The 17,681-nt window shown below is 39.5% G+C and overlaps 1 protein-coding gene across 14 annotated transcripts in view; it reads right to left on the bottom strand.

The window, feature by feature from the left end:
• DST (dystonin) overlaps nucleotides 1–17,681 on the bottom strand; it is a 508,299-nt gene that overhangs the window by 23,000 nt on the left and 467,618 nt on the right. For all 14 annotated transcript variants that reach the window (XM_032647809.1, XM_032647814.1, XM_032647805.1 and 11 more), the window contains 10 exons: nucleotides 16,408–16,605; nucleotides 15,934–16,062; nucleotides 13,156–13,326; nucleotides 12,154–12,309; nucleotides 11,745–11,951; nucleotides 8,560–8,679; nucleotides 5,725–5,894; nucleotides 4,033–4,192; nucleotides 1,413–1,607; nucleotides 775–903 (listed from right to left, as the gene is read on the bottom strand). In XM_032647809.1, coding sequence (XP_032503700.1) covers nucleotides 775–903; nucleotides 1,413–1,607; nucleotides 4,033–4,192; nucleotides 5,725–5,894; nucleotides 8,560–8,679; nucleotides 11,745–11,951; nucleotides 12,154–12,309; nucleotides 13,156–13,326; nucleotides 15,934–16,062; nucleotides 16,408–16,605 — 1,635 coding nt within the window. The remainder of the gene's footprint in view (nucleotides 1–774; nucleotides 904–1,412; nucleotides 1,608–4,032; nucleotides 4,193–5,724; nucleotides 5,895–8,559; nucleotides 8,680–11,744; nucleotides 11,952–12,153; nucleotides 12,310–13,155; nucleotides 13,327–15,933; nucleotides 16,063–16,407; nucleotides 16,606–17,681) is intronic.

Genomic DNA, 17,681 nt, shown 5'->3' with positions numbered 1-17,681 from the left:
CTTACATAATCCATTTTTTATTTATAATTTATAAATGGGTTACTTCTCAAAAGAATTTAAAGCAGCTCTTGATTAAAAACAGAATTGGCAGAGGTTTAAAAATAAAATTTGAAGACCAGTTATTAAACTACTTGCTTGTCTTGCTTACAAAGGTAAAAATCATTAATTGACAATTCTAATGGTTATAATTTGATAAATGTCATACTGCTCAGTAAGGAAGTTTCATCTTTGAAATGCACATCTAAGTGCAACAAAATTGACCAGTTTTGCTCAGGAGCCAAAGAGTTCCCTAGAAAAATGTGCTTCCTGGAGACAGGAAAACAGAATGACTAGTTTTATTTTATTTTATTTTTTTAATTGAAGTATATTATAGTTTTGTCTGGATATATGCTCAGGAGTGGGATTGCTGGATCATATGGCAGCTCCAGTTTTAGTTTTCTGTGGAACCTCCATACTGTTCTCCACAGTGGCTGCACCAACTTACATTCCCACCAACAGTTTAGGAGGGTTCCTTCAGAGTGACTAGTTTTAAAATAACCACCTTCTATAAAGACGACATTAAAAAAAAGAATACCACACACACATGTGCGTAGTTGCATGTGGACACACCTATGTAGGGAAGGAGGATACACATAAATTCTCAAACATACCAGATCTTTCACTACTTCTCAGGAAGGAAGATATTCATGCAGTTGGTATTTGCAATCATGAGTACATTTTCTCTACTTTGTTTGGCTTTCTCACTTATTTTTACTGAGCATTTATGTAACTCACTTTATGCTGATCAATGAGAGTCCGAAGAGCATCCTCATCGTCTGGGAGAACGCCATGGAAACGAAGGGTCTGCTCCGCTTCCGCCAGCCACTCCAGGAGGGCGTGGACCACCGAGTGAAACTCCTCTGCCTAACGGTTCACATGCGCCCCAAAAAAGATTTCCAAACATGCTTGTTAGTAGAGTCAAGTCTTCCTCTCAATGGAAAAAAAAAAGTCTTAAATTTAAACTGATTCATTATATCCATTATTCCCATTAAAAAGATAAAGATACATGGTGCTGCATTTTACAAATGTAAGAAGACATCTAATCTGTCAAAACGGCCTACATGAAGAATAATTCACCATTTTAACAATCTGATGTGAGATGAATGGCAGCCCATTATACATTCTAGCTGAAAAAAAGACTCAAACAGCACTTTTACGGGAAGATTAGAAAACCTCCCTCTGTTGAGTCATTTAAATTCTTTGGGGAGGAGTTGGGCGGGGAGCGGGCCCACGCAACGATGCTCTAAGGACTCCCTCCCCATGACTATCCTGGCTGAGACACAGGAGCCCTGTGGTCCTTCAGAACAGCAGTTCCTGTTGGGGGTGCAGGACCTTTGTCAGCACACCCAGCAGCTGTAACCCCAGGGCTTTACCTGGCGCAGAGCTGCTTCTAGGCGGGTCTGCTTGGATACGGAGAGTGCACACACCGTCTCCCAGCGTGTGCTCAGCTCCTGCATCTGGACCCTGACCCAGGAGGAGTCATCCTGGCTGCCCTCTATGAGCTCCCGGGCTGAGCGCTTCAGGGCCTGCACGCTGCTGGTCCTCTTCCCCAGCTCCTTCTGGAAGACCTAAGACCAAATTTTAAAAAATTAATTTTAAATTACAAAGCCATACTATATGAAAGTAAGTTATATATAGTAACTTACTTACTATATATAACTTACATACTTATATACTATAACTTATATATAGTAAGACATACTATATGAAATATGTATGTGCACATAACATCATGTATGGCTCTCCAAGACCTACAGTTTTCCTCAGAATCTGCAGAAAATAAGACAAGACACACTGCTCCTGTGAGGGCACCGTCAAGTCTAGGCTTGTATCAATTTGCTCCTCAATCTTGTAATGTTTTCCTGAGTGAATGTTATTTTTTAAATGACATGTTGGACTTAAAGAATGGTGGTCACCCTTCTTTATTTCAATCCCATGCAAAAATGCATCACAACTTCTTTTCTGTGATACTTTGTGAGGGTGTCCCAATCCCTCTGGAATCATTACTGTGTGCGCCCAGTGTGTGCTGGCCACCACACTGCTCTCCATCAGCAAACACACCTAAGGGACTGACTGGTAACTAAGCAGCCCTTGGAGACAACAGCAGGGCTGGCACATCCTCTTTGTTTCCCTCTAACAATCCTTTGTTGTAGCTTTCACAGGATCCTGGGCACTAACCCATAACGTCAAATTTTAGAGGCTTGACTCCTTAATCTGTCATCTTGGAGGAAAAGCTTTTTATTTTTCTCTCCCGCACAATTTTGATGAACTCTGATGTGCCAAGGGTTAAAGTGGCTTCTTTTGGTCCCGGACTAAGTCCATTTCTGACGCAAGAGTCTGTCTGCAACCAGATCTTTCAAATAACCAACTTCATATATAAACTGAAATCAGCTTATTTTTCTAAGAAATCATCACAAATGAATATTACCAAGCACATTTTATCCTTCTGACTCTATCCATGAGTTTCTATTCTGATACTCGGATCATTCATAAAAGTGAGACTGTCGAAAATAATCCAGAAACAGTGTGATGAGTTCTTTGCTGATTTCACTCTGATAGTGTTAAATGAGGTGTGCCCGCAGAGACAAACACACACACACACACACACGAATAAACACACATGCACAAACACACAGATACAAGGTACAGCGTCTAACTCTCCCTTTTGTGACAGGACTAGTCCCACGGTTGAGTAGGCTTTCCAATGTACTTTGTATACTTAAACTTCTTATTGGGGCTTCCAATTGTATTACTAATGCTGAATGATTAATTCATTCTTGTTGACCTTTAGTATATAAAAAACCAGCCAAGTGCCTAGGGGAGTAAATATTTAGACAGTGAGCTTCTAAAAATGGCATTTATGTACAAAGTAACATTACATTATTCATCAGTCATTGAAGGAGTGCCAGGGGATGGAAAAGTTTGTATTAATCATGCACAAAACATTTGTTTCAATATAGGCAAAGCAACATAATTTAAAGTTTTTAAAATGTTTGTAGGCCAGATCAATGTTCTTCATCTATTCTCTTATTTTCTGTTAATGTTCAAACATAACAAACTCTCTTCTATGGGTATAATGAGATAATGGAACGAGAAAAGGGGAAATAAATATGCAAAAGGACCAATTATTTTAAAAAGAACAGGTAAGATCAAAATAGCATAAGCAGGGAGGTATAAAGAGAACATTTTAAAATGAAATAAGTTTTCTGAACTGAAAAATTATAGAGAGGAATATGACATGAATTCAAGTGTAGTGCTGTAAGAAAACTGTATATATAAAGCCAACCATCCTACATTAGTACCGGGCCTCATGCTGTTTTCAAGGTTCTTTAAGTTGTAACAGTATTTGATCATAATTTAGGACCTTACACTCAGTATATCTCTGGGACGTCTCAAATACCACATTTGATTTGTACAACAGATTGACATGCATATCAGGAGACGGCAAGGAAACCAATTTTCTTGAAGTAATAACTGAATCCCTAATGGCATACGCTGTTGTCTCTTAAACTGCTACAGGTCAAGGGGCAAGGTTAAAACTGTTTTTGAGAAAAAGAGAAGCAGCTGATCATGACCCCCACAGATCATGTCACACATCTAGCACTTCAGCAATGACCTAGTTCCAGGTCACTGAACGAACGATTTTAAATTATATCACATAATTACCTAAATGAATAACAGAAGATACTAAAACATTCTTGAAAAACGTTTGAAAGTGCCAGACAATGAAATAACTTTTCAAGTTCTAGCAAGGTTTCGGATAGGGAAATTTAAAACCAAAGTATTTCACTGATACTGAAGTAATTTTCCTGCATCACTTTTAAAGTTGGCTTCCTTGTTCTCCTCAAATGTCACATATTTCAGTATTAAAAACTATTATGTAACATGATAGATACTCTGTAGATATTTACAAAGCTAAATTAAGTGGTTACAGTTCCCTCTACATTCAGAATAATCAAGCAAGATAAAATAAAATGTCCCAGATAACGATACCTTGTGATTATCGATCAGATTCATCACTAGATCGATGTCTCCGTGGACAGGCTGGTCCTCAGCCAGCTGGGGCTCAACCCTGTACAGCCAGTCAATGAGGGCCTGCAGGGCGTCTGTGAATTGCCCAGAAAATAAGAGGGCTTCCTCCAATTTGTTTTGTCTAGGGGAAAAAATGGAAAAAATCAATCTGAGCAACAAAAAAGCTGCCCTCTATATCCAAACATCTAAAAAACATCCACGAAGGCTAAGCAGACCTCAAGAGGAAAAGCAGTGTATTTGGACTCACTGCTGTTTCTCTGCTTTCCTTAGAAAATAACAAACTTCTCTCCAATTTTCTTTTCATTGCTTAAATCCATGGCACCTGTTCCAGGAAAATTCCCTCATCACCACCTCACGGGCCCTTTAGTTTCTTCATAAAAATATGCCTTTTCAATTAAATTGTGTTTTAAAGTATCATGCAGTAAGTTTGACCTTTGGGGTGTACAGTTCTATGGATTTTAAAACATGTATATGTTCATGTAACATCACCACAGTCAAGACTCAGAACAGTCTATCAACCCCAGATCTCCCTCAGGCTGGCTCTTCCTGGTCACAGTCTGCCTCCACGGCGGACACCTGCCACTCATGGATCTGTTCATCACTGTGACTTTCTGTCTTTTCAAGAATGCCATATGAATTGTCGTGAAATCATTTATAGGACACTGTAAAAAGTATGTAACCTTCTGAGAGAAGATTTTATTGATTCTGAAAAACTAACACTAGGGCTTCCCTGGTGGCACAGTGGTTGAAAGTCCGCCTGCCGATGCAGGGGACACGGGTTCGTGTCCCGGTCCGGGAAGATCCCACATGCCGTGGAGCGGCTGGGCCCGTGAGCCATGGCCGCTGAGCCTGCGCGTCCGCAGCCTGTGCTCCGCAACAGGAGAGGCCACAACAGTGAGAGGCCCATGTACCGCAAAACAACAACAACAACAAAAAAGACTAACACTAAAAACTTATTATGAAGTTCCCTAGAATGGAATATGATATTCTATTGAATTTGGATACTGACAAAAGTAATGAGACTAAGGATCAATGAAAAATTTGGAAACATGTATAAGATATGTGAACTCTTCAACTACTATTTTAACTTTCTTAGCTACTTTAACATTTTTTTAACATTTTGGGTCTTCATGGTTGAAGTGTAGTGAGGAGGAGGGAGACTGGGAAGGGGTGTGTGAGGTCAGGCTGGTAGGACCCTGCTCGCCACAGTGACAGGGCCTGTATCCTAATCCACACCCAAGAGTTCGTCCCTAAAGGGTATGAAGGGGGGTTGGGGGGGAAGGGGGGGTGACAAGATCCCACTTATACTTTAAGAAGACAGGCCTACTGGTGATGTGGAAACGGGACTGAGGAGGACCATGGCAGACCTGGGGACCAGTCCGAAGGCAGGCACTGTAGTTGCATGCGAGATGCGGGGAGGCTTGGAGAAGGATGTCATTTTTGAACGAACCGAGCACTTAAACGTAAATAATACTGAACAGCAAAGCCTCTCGGGGGAGGCACTGTGTGTGTGGGGCATCGAGGATGAGCAGACATTCTCCAGGCAAAGGAGGTATGTATTCAAGGTTCCAAACCCTGCCTGCAGAGCGCCAGGACCGTGACAGCTGCCAGGGGTCCAGCAAGATGAGTGAGCGGCTGTCAGGCGCATCTCACCTCTCCACCGACTTCCCACAGATGGTGTCCCACTTGTCTCTGAGCTCACTCAGCATGTCGTCCAGCTTCAGGTTGTCGTCAGCCAGGGAGGTCTTCTCCTTCAGAGAACGCCCAGTCCTGTTGGTGGTGTCGTAGACAGAATGCTTGGCTCCGAGGGATTTCTGAAACTCCTGTACATCCAACAAGAGAGCAGCATGCATTTCTACTTGGGATTGATACACAAATAGGTAAGAGACAGTGAAAAGGGCATTCCTCTTAAATAAATGGAGACATCAGCCATCATCAAGTCACATGGTGTAGTGAGTACTCAACAGGGAACACACCAGGGTAGAGAAGAACCTTTAAACTTTCAAATGGAAGGATTAACTTTTTCCAGAAGCCAAGCACCTACTATTATCAAGCACCTATTATTATTAAGAGCACCTAGTAGTATCAAAAAAAAAAAATTTCAAAGCAAAACAAATCCTGAATCTCTTGTAGACATAAACTACAAACAGTATAAATAGTTATGGTAAATTGGAATATGGAATTGCTACTAAACTATGGAGAGACCCACGAGCCCAGAGAGGAAAATGTAGCTAATACTCTATGAGTAAGTATGGGTCCAGTCTGGACACAGAATGACCCAGTAATGTATAAATTTACTACAGTTGTTTTTTATTGTCAAAAAGATTTTCTGTCACACATTTTGGATTCTCACTGTAATGTTACATGTATTTTATCTGTGAGCCAGGATAAGGGGAAAAGAACCATAGCTTTGGTTCTGTGTTTGGACCCACTCATTCTAGGCATACGTGGGGAGGCCACGTCCCTCCTCACATCCACAACGCCCTACCCAAGTCTCCGAAGGTCTATAGATGACTTTCCACTACCAAACAGCTACATGGCTAATATGACACCTGTATTTTTCAGCTTTTACAGTGTTAGTGAACCCTTCATGTTTGTGTGTGTATATACGCATGTGGGGGAGGGATGAATTCTAATCTTTCTATATAACTCAATTATAAGCTTTCATAGAGCAGGGGTATTACCTCCGTAGGACCCTTAGCATCATCTTGCATTTTGTGGGTGTTTGTAAACATTTAATAGAAAGAGTAAGACAACTGCTATTGAATACATAATCTCAGCGATGAGAAGAAAAAAGGTCAACTTCATGGGCAGCTTAAAAGCTCATAAAATATCAAGGAAACACAAACATGGAGATTCTCAATCCTGGTAGCACATCAGAATCACCCCAGGCAGTAAAATGCTATGCAAATGTAATTTCCCAAAATAACCTCAAGGTTACAATTACCTAATAAATTGTATTGCCTTAAAAATGTTACACACTTGAAGTGTTTCACTAATACCACACTATATATATCTTTTATAATAGGAGGCAACTACATCTGGGAATTTTTTGGCAATAAATCCCATCACAATATGTCACTATTTCTGTAGTCTGTTTTCTGTAATTATTATGTTTTTCATGTTTTTCGAAACAGAACGCTAGCTTTAGAATCATGGTATTGACACAGATTTTCTTATACAAAACAAATGTTACAGCTGAATACAGGATAGAGTCAAACTTTTTAAAGACAAAAAGTATCCAAACGATAAACAGAAAAGACTTCTTTTAAGATAGGCTTAACGTACCCTGTTATCTCAGAGAAATGGTGACTGGCGACAGGCCTCACTAGGAAAAAGAAATCTAATAGGGTTCTTCACACATTCTTATTTCCAGGATTCTCTACTTTAAATATGCAGGATGCTTTCATCAGACTATGTAACACAACATCTATGCTCAAGTTCACATAAGGCATTCTATTTTGAGAAGGAGGGGACGGGAAAGGGTGCTGATCACCATCTCTGGGCTGCCAGTGCTAGATGGGGCAGCTCCCAGGCAGAGGGGCCATCAGGACAAGCCACTCGTAAAGCCCTCATCCAGCCAAAGAAAGGACCTCAGCATGTTCCCCCATCATCCTAGGATCCTGAGCCCTGCACCTGGTCAGGCCCACTGACGGAAGCAACCAGCCTGGATGAACACGAGGGCTAGAATGTTCTGATGATGATAAAACTTATATCATTCAATCTTTTCCAGCATTTTAAAAGCTATCATGTTTCAAGCAATGATTTATATGTAGATGCCTAAGATTGTAAAATGGTTTGCAGGGACGGTCTCCTTTTACCCACATCCTCACCCTGAGGGCCGATGATCACTTTACAAACAGAATAACAGAAAGACCCAAATTCAAGAGAGTTGGGGAGGATGGGGGGAGGGATGTTCTTTGAATGGCATGTGGTAGGAATATAAAAGGCAGAAAATATAAAACACAGTGTTTCCATATCTTCTTGTCTACACAAGGAAGCCAGTGACTATGTGTCTTTGAGGGGAGGGGTGGAATTTCACACACATACACAGTAATACCAATTTAGGAGGTGGCAACCAATTTTCCCCACTGCACTGTATGTAGGAATATATATGGCAAAATCTACATTCCTTTTAGTACATAATTATGTCCTGCATGGCATTTGGTCTATGAAAGAAATTACAAGACAAGGCAGTTGTGATAAACCGAAGTGCCAATGTTCGGCCTCTAAAAGTCCTTTATGTGTTTTAGACTGCGGAAGACTTCCAGTTTTAATTCAGTGAGTTTTCTTTTAATAATTAACCCTGGAATCATAATGGAATGATCACTTGACCAATGTAAAGGGCAATTGGTTTTAAATTTAATATAGGTCCACGTTGGACAGGCTTTTTCTCCAGTGGTGAATAAATACACAATCAGGTAGGAATTTAAAAGTGACCCTGAGATATACAACGACACAATGTGCTTTTCTTAACTGCAGACCCACCTTATGCTGTGCCAGTTGTGCTTTGATTTTGTCTGGGTCGTTGGCAATTTCCAGTTCAGAATCCAAAGACTTCTCTGACTCTTCCAGCCACTCCATAAGCTTACTCCAAGCTTCATGGAACTGTAAAAGAAATTCACATCTTTGTCCAGAAAACTTTCAGGCATACTCACTAGATTTGAAATCTAGTACATTTCTAAACAGAAATCGATATTAATGAAAATTTTAACAATTATACATTCAAAATTCTCCCTGAAGAAGAACAAGAAAGAATATTTTCATCAGCAGATTACAAAATGTCTTGTTGACGCTCAGCTTTTGTGGTCATGCCCCGCGGTCACTTTGTTATAACTCATTCAAACATGTCAGCTTTAACAAAAATTGAAGTGAGCCTAGAAGCAGTTAGGGAGCATCAGGCAGAACGTCCCACCCTTTCTTTTGTTTAATAAATAATGTAAGCGTAGACTGGCATGCTTTATATTATCCCATAGGTCTTTTACATTGCTTTTCATTTTTTTTCATTTGGCTTTCTGTCTGCTGTTCTGATTGGAATCTAAAATACAACACAAATGAACTTATCTACAAAACAGAAACAGACTCACAGACATAGAGAACAGACTTGTGGTTGCCAAGGGGGAGGGAGCGTGGGGGAGGGATGGAGTGGGAGTCTGGGATTAACAGATGCGAACTAGTATATATAGGATGGATAAATAACAGGGTCTTACTATACAGCACAGGGACCTATATTCAATATCCTGGGATAAACCATAATGGAAAAAAACATGAAAAAGAATAGATAGATGTATAACTGAATCACTTTGCTGTACAGCAGAAATTAAACACAACATTGTAAATCAACTATACGTCAATGAAACTAAAAAAATAATAATGTAAGCTTCCACTGTTGTCTCTTGACAGATCTGGATTTACTTCTAAGGTGGTGTTTAATTCTTATGCTAAGAAACAGGTACAAAAAGGGAGAAGGGAAAGGATAAAGTCTGTAAATTCACTTTAACAAAAAGAGGGCATTACGTTCCTATTTAATGCAAAGACAATTCAACATCTTTCTTGCTGCTATACAAATCCTCACATCAATGCCTGAGCCTCACATACTGGTTTTATACTTAAGAGCACCCACAGTACTCGAGTTCTCACAAAATAGAATTCTCTTTCGCGTCTAAAACCTTGAACTATTCTGGTGCTATATATACTTGATTTCAGCTGTGGTCTCTTTTCTGCTTATCATAAAGAAATAGTAGGTACTATTTTTGGATACCAAACTAGAAAATTAGTTACAAATTATTTCTTCCAAGGAATTAAAGGGAACAGATACATGACAAAAACCTAAGTAATCAAAATAAAAACTGTTTTATATCAAAGAACATTAATAGTGAAATAACAAAAAGACATTTGATACTAAGCACAGTGAGAGCACAGAATCACAAAGCTGCAAGGGTCCACTGGAGACTGTCTTGTTAGAGACCTGCTCTCCCTACACGTCCCTCCTACAAATCTAATCAACTTAGACATGAAAACAGGGAGGCCAGAATAGGCACATAAATTGCCCAAGTCAGAGAACTACAGCCAAGATCTGAGCCAAAACCTGAGGTATTAGAACAAATAAATAAATAAACAGCTAGTGATGCCAGCTTGTCTTTTTTTTTGGTATGCAGGATCTTAGTTCCCCGACCAGGGATCGAACCCGTGCCCCCTGCAGTGGAAGCACAGAGTCCTGACCCCTGGACCGCCAGGGAAGTCCCTGTCAGCTTGTCTTTCTACAGACAGTACAGCCTATAACAACTGGATGGTAAGTACAATGGTACAAACGCACAGGTTCTGAGGCTGGTCCTGCTCTCAAAACTATTTAGAAGCCGTACAAATAGAAGAAATGCCATCCTTTTGCACCGAGAACAGTGGAGAATCCTTATGAATTCAATTCAACAGACTGAGAAAATAAAATTGACTCGACAGAGAAAGGAGGAAGAGGGTGGCCGACTGGCTACTGGTATCCATGAGACTTGAGTAAATCAGATGTTCATAACTCAAAATGCCTCCACTACAGACGACAGGGCTGCACACACGGCAAGAAAAACATCAGGCTTGGCATGAGGACTGTCTTAAAAAAACATCCGAGACCGATTCTATTCTAGAGACTCATTTATTACATGGGACATACCATACCTCCCCCTCAAAAAGAGACATGCGGCCTGTAATCCAATCACAGTGTAATGTGTCATTTCGCCAGCCTTTAAACATTTTATGCTGGACAGCTTTAAATGCTGAAACACTGGACTCCCAGGTCATCCTCTGCATCGCCCAGCCGAGCCTAGCTCCCCAAATGACCGCGCCCAACACCAATGCTGGACAAATGCAATGGAATGGGGCAGAAAGAGTCATTATAAAATTCACCCTCAGTATTATTACACGAAGTTCCTAGTAAAAATCAAAGATATATGCCAAGCAAGGTGGGTGCATCTTCCTCTTCCCTGGAGTACAGAGATGCATAATTGCACTTCTCTGTGTTTAGTCTAGAACAGAATATGAGTAACAGATGAAGGAAGGAAGGAAGGAAAGTTCCATGTGAGATTCTCTAGATTAAAAAAGGCAGCCCCCCAAGATTCAAACAGTTAATTTAAAGGTGGGATGAAGCTGTATCCAAATATCAGAGAAGAAAGGAAGCCCTGCCAACAAGTGTACGGATTTGGAGAGGTGAAGAGAAACAACCAGCTCAGACCCAGAGTATGCCTTCAGAAAGCTGTCTGGGGGCTACACATGAGAAAGTCTGGTTTTGGAACTAAACACAAGTAGCAGTATAAAAAAGCAGAATGCCTCACTCTAAGTATGAGAGTGGAGGTTTAAAGGCCAAGGAAAACCAACCAACCCAACAACAAAACTGTGGAGCCCTTTTTTGGGCCCCAATGATAACGGTCCATCTGTGATATCAAGATATGATCAGTCTTTCCAAGGCTGGTCCCCAGGGCCTGGAGTTGCTGCCAGGTCAGAAAGTGACGTCATCGTCCAAACTGAGGCCATGGCCTTTTTAGGAAATAAACACCTTGGCTTCACGCCATGATTGTTACACAAAGCACAGCCTGCCATAAAAGCACTTTAATAACATAACGTGTATTTAATAACATAACATAGACCTGATTCATTGCCAAGTTCAGAGGATCTTTATAAAGGTTTACCTGCTTGGCCCTCTTCCTTGCATCGTCCAAAGATCTTCCTCTTTCTACTAAGCGCTGGACCACTTTCTCCCAGCGGCTCTGTACACTGATAAGCAGATTCTTAATGAGAACGACATCTTGTTTCTGACTGAAATACTTCAGGTGGGTTCCAGTTTTGTCCAGCTCTATGATCTGCTCCCGGTGAGAATTTACTTCATTGGCAAAGACCTTTCCCAAAAAAAGGGAGGTGGGTACAATCAGAAACAAAGGAAAAATGGATCTACCTTGAAAATACTTCCGGGATCATAAGTTGGTTTCAGAGGACAGAAGAAAGTGTTCAAACTACCAAATTTATGCTTTTGCCATTAAAACAGCCTGATGTCTAAAAAGGTCTGAGAAGGGAGTGCTGTCCATCCGGGATGCAGCTTACCTTGTGTTCATCAATTTGAAACAAGACGGTGTCCAAGATAAGGCTTGGCCTGGAAGCCACGTTTAGGGTCTGCTCCGCCTGGGTGAGCCAGTTGATGAAGTCCTGGAGGGAACTGTGGAATTCCATTGCCAAGGTGAGGGCCTCTTCCAGTTTAACCTGAAAAGACAGATTATTTAGTATTTCATGGTATTCAAGGTTTCCCGCCTCCCCCTCCGCCTTCCCCGCCCCAGCAAGTTTAACCACTCTCTGGCAGATTTCCTCCCCATCCATACTTTATTTATGCATAGTCTATATCCCCCAAACAGTTTTTGAATACTGGCTAACCAAGCCCCTTCAAGTTTAGTGAGAAGCATCTCACTGCAGCTAAAACAATTTTAATATACACTAAAACTGTGGTTTGGGGACAATTAACCACAGAATTACTAAATAGAATCTAGAAAAAGAAAATTTGACATGCATACAATTCATTTTGGAGGTCAAAATACTATGAAATATATATACATTATGCTCTGTCAGCAAGGGCATATAATCTAGTATTCCTAGCCTATCATTTTTATAGCATTAAATAGCAAGATTTTTAATTCTCCCTCATGGATTTTTGTTATGTAAGTGCTTATTATATGTACAATCATCTCACTTTCTTGGTCTCCCTCCCTCCCCACCCCCGCTGCACATACAGCCTGCCTTTTGCTTAATAAGTGTGATTAGAATTACTTAACCACCCAGAATTCCACTGGTTCACAGATTTAAACTATACCTAGTTAACACTTGACCTGTGATATACCTTTATCTATGTCTGAATAGATTTCTTCAACTGTGTTCTCCTGCGTTAAGACAGAATACTATTTTCAGCTGAGCCCATGAAATGTCCCAACGTATACAAAGAAAATTTAAACATGAATCATTAGATGTTCCACTGACAATTCTACTCGGAGATAAGGTAAGACCCATGAAATGAAACAATGAAAACATTCATTCTATGATATTCATCAAGGCACATACTTTCCTTTCATTGAGCTTGGTTTCCACCGATTCCCATTTTTCTTTCAAGTTATTTATGTCTTGGTCAATATTTGTCTCTGCAGATTTGGGGCATCTTGCAAGCATCTGCTGGCCTTTCTGCATCAGACTCTTATATGTTTCTTCTTTAACATCAAAGGCAGCACAGATTTCCTAAATGGAGATATCCCCCCCCGCCCCGCAAGTCATATCATTTTTAAGAGAACAAAATCTCAGAGCTCTTTTTCCATGTCATCAATCCCAAGCCCCTAATTATATACTCAACACCGTCCAGCACACAGAATAACCCTGACATATTCAAACTTTCCACTATACTGAAAGAACAACTAAACCTATAGCCACACTCTGCCTACCAAGGAGTCTTAGAAATGGTGCTATTGTTATCAATCCACCCCACACGTGAAGCAGTAATGTTAAATGTTATCAAGAAAGGTTTCAATGTACAGTAACCAATCAGCTCTGTGACCTTGGGCGAGTAACGTAACTTCCCTGAGCCTCGATTTCCTTCTCTGTAAAATGGGTTCTCTAAGTCTCTCCTCGGAACACAATACAACAACTGTAATATTGTTTTTTTGGTATAATGTAATTCTATGCTCAGAAGACACACAGCGGATAGAAGGTGAAGACCCAGTACAGTAAGACATTTAAGTTGATGACACAGACTTTGGAATCACAGTAGCCAAACTTGTGGTCCTATGAATATTCTTCTCAGTTATAACATTTTTAAAGCTTTCAACTAGAATGCAGTGTGTATCTTCTATAGAGAGTATAAAAATACTGCTTAAACAAATTTAGAATTTAAGATAAATGAAACACCAGTTACACTCACGTCAAAAGTAAGACCAGTTCTATTCCATCGATTCAATTACAATGTGAGTCAAATCATAGCTCCCACTGAAAAATTACATACTAACACTTCCAACTTTTTAATTTTTAAAATTGAGATATAATCCATAAAAATCAGCATTTTAAAGTCTAGAATTCAGTGTTTTTAGTATATTCATAAGACTGTGCAACCATCACTACTAATTCTAGAATATTTTTATTGCCTCAAAACTTTGTAATTTCTTAAACCTTAAAAAAATCCCTCCCTCAACATATTTACAATATCACCCACTGAAAGCTTTTAATCAAAGCAAAGCTTCTAAATACAGCTAAATCTCAGGAAACAGTAATACTCCAAGTTTTCTAGTTTCCTTCATGTCTAACAGAACCAAATCAAAAGAACATGACTAAAACAGTATTACAAGTATCAGTAACTCTTTAGAATTTCTTAAATCATGGAATTCTATAATCTGGCAAATGATATCAGCAAACATCCTACCCAAACCAAATATGCTGATAAGTAATATTTTTCTAAAATAAAATATTCTAAAGATAAGCTCTTTGCTTTCCAACTTTTTACTTATATTCTTCTAAATTACCATTTAAAAATATTTATTAGAGAACCATCTCATGCATGTTTGTTCAAGAATTCATTAAACGTATACTTAATGGACTGTAATAGCTATGCAAGTACTTCTAGGAAAGTAAGGAGGTATCTGGAAGACAGCCAGATTTTATGGAAAAGACAAGTGCTCCCAAGTTATTTAGTCAATTACTTTTTCAGTGAACAAATGGGTCCCTTGTAGCACCAAGAAAACAACATATTAACAACAAGAAAACCACATACACAATGATTTTCTAAAAGAGGAATAGAGATTCTAGGAAATTCTCTATAGGATTAATAGGATTCATTTTAACTGCTCATGGCAATTGTGAAATAAATAAGATGTTACTTCTGTTGTATTTCTTCACTCCACCTACAAGATGGTCACTTCCTCTCCAAATCATCAAATTCAAAATTATTCCCAACAAGTGCAGTTTTATTAGTAAGATCTTACAACAACACTAGGCATGACTAAAGAGTACAGACTTTCACGTACAATGGCCCATTTCTTTTGCCAAATCCCTAAGTACTTCTACTTTTATTTCCTAAGAAGCATTCAACATTTGAAAAAGACTGTTTTCTCTTAGAACTTTTAGAGCTAAATTATGATGGGACACGAATAGGAAATGTCAATAGGTCAAATGTAGTCTAAATTTAATTTCTCAGCCCATACTTCTAGGAAAGAAAGCCAGAGTCTCAAGTTTCATTATTTTTCCTCCTTATCTTTAAGAGTTGACAGCGCTACACACTCTGGGCGGGAACAGCCCACAGGCATGATGTGATGCTCCTGGTCAGACAATTAAACAGAAGCCTCCTCTTATCCAAACCTGGTGGGTGTGAGGTTGAAGATACGGCCCCATCACCATTAAAAGGAGCAAATAGGTAACTTCGTTTTCACAGAACAAGAACATATTTTCCAGCCTTCCATGAAACTGGGTGGGAATCTCATGCTCACAGCAGTAATTGTTAAGTCCATTCTGATTCCTTTAGGGATTTTTCTTTCCACTCAAGGAGCCACAGTTTATAATTTACCCAATGTTATATTACTATCCATACAAGTTTATCATTTTATGGGGGAAGGTCTGCTTCTAAAAAATGCCTAGACTGCTAAAACCTCTTTTCATACACTGACACACTAAACTTTAAAATAAAGAATACGTTCTGACTTTAAAAATTTAATCAACAGTGTTTCTAGCACTTACATATAGAGATTTCTGCTGCAAAACTGGATATCCTTAAACCTTCTCCCACAGTTTGTTTATCATCAGGGCCTACACAAAGTAGTCAGTTTCTTAATCTGAGGCTAGAGCTGTAGGAAATAATATAGTTACCATGTGGGCATTAAGCTGTTCCCTGGCTGTTTCCGGTAAACCTCCCAGTGGCTTGGATGCTAACAGATGGCGCTCCGTGTCGGTCAGCCACTGTTGCAAATCCTCGATTTCGCCGTGGAACCCTTTAGCCTGGAGTGAGAGAGAGGTTCAAGTTTGGGCCCCAGATATGGTCACTTTGAAGCCAAAAATGAAGCTTAAACAATCCCAGCCTGCTAAGCCTCTCCATGCATTTTGAACAAGGGCAGGGGCCTCTGGACCACTTGCTTTTCTTCAGCAGGAGAACCAGCAATAAAACTATCATGCTAAGAACTGGAGAGCTGTGTTCTTCTCAGCTCTGTCCTTTATCCCACTTTTTTTTACTCTTCTCCTTGAAGTATAAAAACTAAACAGGGGTGTGAAAACCAATAAAAAAAATGCCATGTCATCTTGGTCTTGAAGGCACCAAAAAGTTTCAGGATTTATTCTCTCATTCACCTGGCGCAAGGCACCATCCAGCTGCTGCTTCCTTTGTTCTGTTTTTTCCAAAACATTTTGCCAGTGTTGATTCAAAACCTCTAGCTTGTTCTGAAGGTTGCTGACTTCTTCTCCGGCACTTGATTCGATTAGATCATTTCCTGCTTTCTTCACGGCTTCCACGGTGGACTGATGGGCTAATACATCATTTTGGAGCACCTGAAAATATTCAGATTAACACTTAATATGTTCGCAAGTTTGTAACATGCTAGCATCGCTTCTAATGCAATTCTTTTATTTCCTGGTTATGAAACGTTCTGAAGCTACAACAGATACATAGAATTTTAGTACTAATGAACTTTTTAAAATGGTGAACTTCCTTTCCCTTAACTTTGCAGCTTTATTGGGTATCTCTTCAATCTACCAACATTCCCTGAAATGATTATGTTGAGAACATAGCTAGTTCTTCCCACTAGAAGAGTTTTGAAACTGATGACATTAAGTATATAGAGATTATAGTTAAAAGGCTCTAAAAATATTCATTTGACTCAAGCTCACTTTAACTGAACTTAATTTTCATGTCCTGAGTAAACAATTTCGAAGATATATATTGCTATATGTTCAAATATAAAATTAATACATTGCCATGTTTTACAATTAGCATTCTTAAAAAGGAAACATGAGAGATTACGACAAGCAACTATATGCCAATGAAATGGACAACCTGGAAGAAACGGACAAATTCTTAGAAATGCACAACTTTCCGAGACTGAACCAGGAAGAAATAGAAAATACGAACAGACCAATCACAAGCACTGAAATTGAAACTGTGATTAAAAATCTTCCAACAAACAAAAGCCCAAGACCAGATGGCTTCACAGGTGAATTCTATCAAACATTTAGAGAAGAGCTAACACCTATTCTTCTCAAACTCTTGCAAAATATAGCAGAGGGAGGAACACTCCCAAACTCATTCTACAAGGCCACCATAACCCTGATACCAAAACCAGACAAAGATGTCACAAAGAAAGAAAACTACAGGCCAATATCACTGATGAACATAGATGCAAAAATCCTCAACAAAATACTAGCAAACAGAATCCAAAAGCACATTAAAAGGATCATACACCATGATCAAGTGGGGTTTATCCCAGGAATGCAAGGATTCTTCAATATATGCAAATCAATCAACGTGATATACCACATTAAGAAATTGAAGGAGAAAAACCATATGATCATCCCAATAGATGCAGAGAAAGCTTTCAACAAAATTCAACACCCATTTATGATAAAAA

The sequence above is a fragment of the Phocoena sinus genome, chromosome 11, assembly GCF_008692025.1.
Source record: "Phocoena sinus isolate mPhoSin1 chromosome 11, mPhoSin1.pri, whole genome shotgun sequence".
NCBI classification, from domain to species: domain Eukaryota; kingdom Metazoa; phylum Chordata; class Mammalia; order Artiodactyla; family Phocoenidae; genus Phocoena; species Phocoena sinus.
This window is presented reverse-complemented; position numbering and strand designations above follow the sequence as displayed.